Here is an 8184-nt window from a genome sequence, read left to right as displayed (position 1 = left end):
CCCGTGCTTTTGGGTTCTGGGAAGCAAAAATGGGAGCAGCTGAACTGAAAACCTGCTTTTCCTTAGGCAGCAAATACCTGCAATACACCCGGAATGCCTGACATGGAAAGGCGCGAAGTCCCGGGGGTGATACCCAGTGAGGGTCAGTGCCGGGGGTGATACCCAGTGAGGGTCAGTGCCGGGGGTGATACCCAGTGAGGGTCAGTGCCGGGGTGATACCCAGTGGGGGTCAGTCCCGGGGATGATACCCAGTGGGGGTCAGTGCCAGGGGTGATACCCAGTGGGGGTCAGTCCCGGGGATGATACCCAGTGGGGGTCAGTCCCAGGGGTGATACCCAGTGAGGGTCAGTGCCAGGGGTGATATCCAGCAGGGTCCTGGTGTGCTCTCCTTTTACCTTTCAGGATGCTCCATTCCTGGCCTGGGATGCCCCAGGTGATGGTCGCCCCCAGGGAGAACCAGGATCAATGTCCCCATTTCACCATTTCTGTGCCACTCTGCCCCAGGATGGCACCTCTGCCCGGTGACACTTCCTGCCAGCAGGAAATGCTGCTTCCACCAGGAAATGCTGCTTCCACCAGGAAATGCTGCTTCCACGCCCAGCACTTCCACACCAAACTCTGGGGCAAAGCCCGTGGCCAAGGGCCGTCACTGGGATGTCGTGCCCTTAATGACACCCATTCCCCACCCAGCTGAGCCACACCCCCCACTGCCCCCTCTTCCTTAAAATTGTATCTTAAAATTATCCAGCTAATTCAGTTTCTATTTTCTAGCTCTCCTGCCACTGCTCACAGCAGGATCCTGTCTTTCCAGGCTTTCCTGTCCTGCCAAACCCCTTCTGATCCCCACATGGCACAGAGGAGTCAGGCCTGTCAGGTGCCACCACTGTATCCAAAAAGTTCTGGTTAACACACAACCACCTATTTTATCTCTCAGGAGAGAAAATACAATTACAGGGAGCTTAACCCCTGTGTGCAAATGTTTGCTGGCAAATCCTGGAATGGTTTGGGCTGGAAGGAACCTAGAAGAACATCCAGTTCCAACCCCAAAGGACAACAGTTTTCTGAACAAACCAGACCAAGGCATCCACACAACAGCTTTGTGTGCAACGTTACCTCAAGCAGTCAGTGCCAGCTGTAAGAGGGACTGCAGTTTTGGGGTCACAGCCTACCTTCCACCCCACAAACTCCTGGCTCCTTGGCACATGGATGCAGCACACCTCCTCCAGCACCTCCCCAGCCTCCACCAGGGTAGGACATTTAAGGTCCCACCAGTCTTTCCAAAATTACCGCCCTTGATAAGTTTTCTCACACGTTAGCTCCCACGTTTTTCTCTGGCACTACCGTTAGAATCCTGAAATGGTTTCCCTCTGCCATGGGCAGGGACACCTTCCACTCAATCAGGTTGCTTCAAACCCCATCCAACCTGGCCTTGGACACTCCCAGGGATAGGAAGGGTTGGGATGTTCCTTGCTTGTGTTCAGCTCTCACTGGAAATCTCACCACATTGGGTCATTTACTGAAAACTTCTTTATTGTAATCAAAAAGTGACATAACAGGGCTGTAATGGATTCTGCAAATCATCTGCCGGTATTTGGTAACTGGTACCAGCTGCTTCTGCCAGGCAATTAAAAAAAACCCAAATGTGAAATTCTTCACAGTACAGTAAACTCCACCCAAACTAATTAATGGTGGTTAAAAAGAAGATGCCCCAGGAAAACCTTTCATGTTACATGGTCACAACTCACAATTCTGTACAAAATGTTCACTTTTATAAAGCTCTGATGTAAAAATCAAATAATCAAGCAGCAATATTTTAAGTGCAGCACAGGGTCTTTCATGTCATTATTTACAACGCTTGAAGTCGTTTACATTTTAACAAAATTAATACAGATGACTTAGGAATTAAGTCATTTTTTCATTATCTGTCGGTTTATGTCGTGACAGATTTCACTTTTTGGTCGTCTTTCTCTTTATCTTTGCTCTTCTTCGATTTTTTCTTCTTGTGTTTGTGTTTTTGGCTCTTTTCCAATTCTGGTTCATTTCCCATGTGTTTCTTATGCTTCTTATGTTTCTTGTGCTTCTTGTGCTTCTTCTTCTCTTTCTTCTTCTTCTTTTTCTTGCTGTCCTGACTCTCCCCTGAGCTGGCACTGCTGCTGTGGCTCCGGGTCTGGCTCTCGGAGGGGCTGTGGCTGCGGCTGCGGCTCACACTGGGGCTGCTCTGGCTCTGGCTCCTGCCGGCCTCCGGCTGCTCGGGGGGAGCCGGGGCTGTGGCTTCCTCTTTCGCCTTCTCCACAGCCTTTTCTTTCGCTTCTTTCGGCGTTTTCCCCGCAGCCTCCTCCTCCTTGGCAGACACGTTGCTCTCGCTGTCGCTCTCGTTGTAGTCGGGCACAAAGGCGGCCTCGTCGGTCTCGCGGGTGAGGTCGGACGAGAGGCGGGCGGCGCTGCTGCTTGCTCACCGGGGGCTTCGGCTTGCCGCCCGCCGCGCCCTGCCCCGCCACCGCCTCCTTCTCCGGCTTTGCTTCTGGCGATTCCTGTTTCACGGGTGGTTTATTCCCACCTGGCTCTTTCTCCTTATTGCTCTTGACTTCTGGTACATGCTTCTCTTTCTCCTTCTCCTTGCAAGGGTTTTTCTCCGGCGGTTTGTGTTCCTCGGGCCGTTTGGAGTCATGCACAGCTTTGTGCTCCGTGGGCTTGCGCTCCCGGGGGGGGCTGTAGCTGCTGCGCTTGGGCTCCGCGGGGCCCTTCTTGGGCGGCTCCACACGCTCCTCCCTCGGTTTGCTCTTCTGCGCTGCTGTGGAGTCTCTGGTTCGGGACGGGGAGTCCTTCCTCCGCGCTGATTCGCTCTTCTCATCCCTGCGCTTGGAACTCGAATGTTCCCTGTTGCCATCGTGGTCAGACTTCTTGTCCCGGTTGGGAGTGAAGTCCTTCACAGCCGAGCCACGGCCACTGTCGTGTTTCTCCGAACATCTGCCATCTTTGGAAGACTGAGAAATGGCTTTTCCATTTCCTTGTTCAGCCACACGTTCTGAGTGCTCTTTTTCTGGCTGAACACTGCTCTTCCTCTTCTCAGAAGTGTCCTTGTCTGACAAGGAATGATCCCGGTCTTTGGTTTTGCCTTTTTCACTCGACACGGAACTTTTGGAACTCTTGGCATCATGCTGGGCGCTTTCATAACTGGCCTCTTTCACAGCTTTCTGTGTTTTCTCCAGAGGCTCCATCTCCTTTTCAGTGTGTTTGAGGGGGTTTGGTGTCTTTGCACTCACAGGTTTGATAACACTGGTGGGTTTTCCTACAGCTGGGGGCACCTGGGGGGTGGTTTTGATGTCTTCCTCTTCAGATTCAAAGTCATCTTTATCCCACTTGGACTGGGGGACCTGGATCATGATAATGACATCCTCAGCAGGGGCTGTTATGTCGTTGTTATACTCCTCCAGGGTCTTAATGACAGTTCGTTTGGTGTCTGGCTTCTCCTCGGGCTTCCTGACAGGGCTTCCCCCAGTAGAACTCGTGCTAGAAGGAAAAACATGGACATTAGTAACAGGATGCACCTACAGCCAGCTTTGCGAACATTTTATAAACTGGCTCATGTTTCAATTCTAAATTCTCATCATTTTTCCAAAAGATGTTCAATTAAGGGAAGAGACAAGAGAAAGGCTGAGTCCACTAGCTGAGATTACGAGCAATCAATTAATTTCCTATCTTGCTACTATATATTCAATTAACAAAGACACAAGATTATCAGATTGAGGACTGTCTGATCTGGTAATTCCTTCATGTCCTATTTCTCCTAATGGCAGATAAATTAGATATCCATTCTTGTTTCCACATGAAAGCAAGAAATTATGCAGAGGTACGGACAGTCAGAGTTTTATCCTCATGTCCCAGTGTTCTTCCTTAGAAAAACAGACATTTTAAAACCCAAGATGCTATCTTAAGTCTCCAACAAATGTATTAACTGTTTTGAGTTTGCATCACCAATGAACTAACCCTACTGGCTTCCTGCTCAGTACAAACTGCTTGTTTTCCTTGATAACATGTGAGTTTGACCTGAGTACAGTTTCACAGGGAAGATCACAGATTATTCCCTTGTTTAGCATGGATTTAGCTGTTCCTTTCATTAGACACCATAAAGAATTCTATACTTTTTTTTGGAGGGGAGAGTAGGAAAGAAAGCAAAGGAAAGGCACTGCTGAGGTACCTGGTGTAATCTACAAGAGTTGAGCTCGCTCCATCAGCTGTTGTCACCTTCCTTCTTGCTTTTCCCTTTGCCTTTTCTGGCTTAACTTTGCTGCTGCTGGGCTCAGGTTTCTCCGCAGCTTCTTTTCCAGGTGGCACATTTTCTCCACTCACAATCTTTTTTCCAGTTTCTCGGTTAAGTTTAATCTTTTTGGAGGGGTTGTTAAGAAAAGCAGCTTTATCCTTCTCTGGTGTTCGCTCTCCTTTCTCCCCCTCGGGCTCACCCTTCCCTTTGGGTGATGTTTTCGATTCCGCAGTTTCAGGTTTAGAGGCTTTTGCGGAAGCGGCTTCGTGTTCTTTATCAACCTTTTCCTCTGCTTTTCTTTTTCTTTTCTCAGTTTTGGCATCGGAAGTTTTGCTCTTCTCAGCAGGTTTTTTTGACTTGTCCTCCTTGCTGGAGGGCTTCTCTGACTTGGCTTCTTTTGGATGCTCTTTCTTTGCCTTCTCCTCCTTGGCTGGTCTGGTTTCTGGGTGATCCTTTGCCACTTTGGGGTGAACCTTCCGTGGGGTACCGAGAGCTTTTTCATCCTTCTGAGATGAAGAGGTTTTAACACTGTCTGTCTTTGGCAGCTCCTCCTTCAGTTTTTTCAAGGGTGGTTCTGTTCGAGGTGATTTTTCGCGATCGGGGTCCACTTTCTCCTGGGAAGCTTTAGCTGGTTTCACCACGTTGTCTTTCTTTGGAGCAGCCGCCACTTCTACTTTCCGCTTTGTCTTCTCGATCTTTGCTTTTGGCTTATCCTTCTCTTTTTTCTCCTTTTCAGACACCGGTTTGAAAGCAATAGAATCCGCTTCCATGGGCTCATCCCTCACAGGGGTGGCATCATCCCTGCTCGGCAGCATGAACAGAGAGTCTGTTTTAGCATCTTCTGTAGGAACTGGCTCTCTTGGTTTTCTCGCCCCTTCTAACAGCTCAGCATCAGGAAATCCTTCATTCTCATCCCCTTTTCTTCTCTTTCGGTGTTTTTTATGTTTATTGCCTTTGCCATCTCCCAGTGGATTTTCCACCTCCTTCTCTTTCGATTTTGTAGGATCTTTGATGCCATGGCTCTCTCTCCCAGGCTTTTCAGGGTAGTTTCCAGCAATATTACGATTTCTGTGGCTCTGCCCAGCAGCATACTCCTCCCTCCGTCCCCGAGCATATGGTGAATTCTCTCGTCTGGTCCCAGGTGGGCCAAACCTTTCTGGAGAGAAGTTCTCTCTGTTCACCGGAGGCCGTGGCTGAGCGCCCACGGCATAGCCCTTGTAGAACTTCTCATACCACTCTCTGTAGTTCCTCTCCCACTCTCTGTATCTCTCCTTCTCAAACGGGTCTCTGAAGTCCACAGAGCGACCATAGTAAGCCTTCATGTCGTACGGGGGGACTTCTCGGTAGCGGTTGAAGTACTCCCGCTCCGCGTCCCCCTGCGGGACAGTCCGTTTGGTGGGAGACTGGCCTCTGAACACCGGAGAGCGGGAGCGGGAGTGGTATCGCCGGTACGGGGGGGAGCGTGACCGTGAGCGGTGGTACCCGTGGGACCGGGACCTGGAGCGGTAGTTCCGGCTCTTCCCTTTGCCTCTCCTCTGATACGGCGGCGACCGCGAGTAGGAACGGGAATGGGAACGGCTAAAGGAGCGCGAGTAGGAGCGAGAGCGGGAGGAACCTGAGCGGGACTTCGAGTAGGTGTACGAGCTTCTAGAGTAAGATGAAGCACTATAGGGAGACTTGGACCTTAAAAAAACACAACACAAAAAAAGAAAAAAAAAAGAAGTTAATTCCAAACAGTCATTCTCCCCAATTCTTTTCCTCCCACACTTATTTTTTTCTTTCCTCTCCACATGCTTATGTCAAAGCTTCTTTCAGCTGCTGACATAAAGCTACTGCAAATTGAAGAACTTGATAACATGTAAAAGTTTCTGCTCACAAGACAGAACAGCTGCTGCTTTGTTAGTGTCAGAACACACAGAAGGGTCAGTCTACTTCCACTCACTATCACATGAGCTACCAGAGCTACAGATGGATTTCAGGTGGTTACACTGGCCTCTACTGGTACGGGAACACACACATTTGTCACTACTCGGCAAACACATGCAGTGCAAATCATTTTTGTTGCAGTAAGATGCAAAAAGAGCTAGTCTGAGTGGCTACGGTGCAGAACCAAACATCGAGAAACCACCACTTATCCTGAAGACAGCAAAGCCCAATGTTAAAACAACAGCTAGTTAACTTCACTCTTTTCTGGGAATTTGGACAGGATGCACAATCCTGGTACTGCAAAGGTACAGACAGGCCTATGGAATCCACATTGTCAGGTGTGCCAGCAAAATCCTGCACATGCCTCCAGCTCTAACCAAGGTGAGTGACCACACTGCAAGAAAAACCCTATCTAAAGGCTTCTAACCTCAGCCTCTAGTCAATGCCCCAGTGCCATGACTCTGGCACAGCTCCTGACATCAGTGCAAACAGCTACTCGGACTCCTGCCCAAGGGACTTCTGGGGACAGAAAACAGCAGCTACTTTCAGGTTTTCCTTCACAAGTTTTTCTTTCGCTATTTTTTAAAGAACCATTTCACAAGATTCTGCATATGTTCATAAGCATCATTCATCCTCTCCAAGTCCCTCACCAATTTCAGATTTCCTTACAAACAAGTCTGAGCTTTTAATTTCCAAGGAAAATGTAACAATGTCAACAAACTACTAGTGAAAGCCCCCAGTTTGCAGTCCAGGTTCAAATCTCTCGTGTATCCACACGAGACAGACAAAAGTGGAAATGAGGATGATTTCTTTCACCTATCTCCTCCAAAGTGCTTGAGGGGCTGGTTACAATCAGGACAGGGAGACACAGAAAATACAGCCCTTACAGCTATTCCATCCCTGGCCTCCTCAGGGCTGTCAGGCAGTGAAGGATGTCACTGCAGACACCTCAGACAGAGAGACCCTTCAACGCTCCTCAGCGCCTGCTGCCCAATGCTAACTCAGTCACCTGCAATCTCTGCCACACTGGAGCCAATAACTGCATATGACACTCCTGTCACTGCTCATTCTTTAATCATCCAATCCATCTAACGACAGGGAGGTGGAGTGGAACTCCCCCTGATTCCTCTAGACAATCTGCTTCTCCATTACGGACATGTAAAGCAGTTACCTGGAAAACGAACGCCTACGCTCCTTTTGAATCTTTTTATATTCCATCAATTCCTTAGCAAAATCATTTGTAAACTCATCAAGTTTGGACTTTTTCTTTTCCCTGTTAAAATAAGTTTGACCTTTATTACAATTATAGTTTGACCTTTATTACAAAAGACATCAAGAAACAAAACATGGCCAATATGAGAAAATGTTTACTGCATGCAATGCAAAAGGTGAACATCCTATTTAAGCAAAAACAGTTCCTACAAGTTTTAGGAAAAGTTTTAGAATTACATTTATCTTGGTTTAGCTTTGCATATTTACCATCTGCAATGAAAAATATATTGGAAGAAACACTGTCACTTTTTCTTAGGTCAGATGCACTTTAGTGTAACTGCAGTCCAACACGCTCCCCCGACACAGACATGAAAACAAGGCAACGTTAGCGAGCCAAATACTTACTCCTCTTTAAGCCTCCGCTGCTCTCTGTAAAACTCCTCCCTAGAGAGAGGAGGTGCTTGTGTCGTTGGGATGGTGTTTGAATGAGCCGCTGGCACTGCTGTTGGGACCCAAGCTGATGACATGTTTGCAGGAGCTGGGGGATATCCGGGAGGGGGGACAGTGTACCCAGCGGATGGAGGCTGCCCAGGTGGAAACTGAGGAGGAAACTGTGGTGGTGGTACCCCCGGAGGAAGAGGAAGTGCATGGGGTGGTGGAGGATACAAGGGAGGTGGAGGCACAGGCACAAAGACTGGTGCTGATGCTGGCAGTGATGGGGCCTGAGTCCTTTGGGCACGGTCACTGTGCGGGCGTCCTCGATTTGAACTTTAAAGAAACCCAAA

General features: G+C 48.7%; 1 protein-coding gene across 1 annotated transcript in view; it reads right to left on the bottom strand.

The window, feature by feature from the left end:
- Positions 1 to 1509: 1509 nt before the first annotated feature.
- RBBP6 (RB binding protein 6, ubiquitin ligase) overlaps positions 1510 to 8184 on the bottom strand; it is a 28708-nt gene continuing 22033 nt past the window's right edge. Inside the window, 5 exon segments of the mRNA XM_029965243.1 lie at positions 1510 to 2452; positions 2454 to 3510; positions 4199 to 5944; positions 7359 to 7460; positions 7805 to 8167. Of these exon segments, the coding sequence (XP_029821103.1) occupies positions 1931 to 2452; positions 2454 to 3510; positions 4199 to 5944; positions 7359 to 7460; positions 7805 to 8167 (3790 nt within the window). The 3' untranslated portion in view covers positions 1510 to 1930.

This window comes from Manacus vitellinus, unplaced genomic scaffold (assembly GCF_001715985.3).
Source record: "Manacus vitellinus isolate BGI_N305 unplaced genomic scaffold, ASM171598v3 scaffold_93_pilon, whole genome shotgun sequence".
NCBI classification, from domain to species: domain Eukaryota; kingdom Metazoa; phylum Chordata; class Aves; order Passeriformes; family Pipridae; genus Manacus; species Manacus vitellinus.
This window is presented reverse-complemented; position numbering and strand designations above follow the sequence as displayed.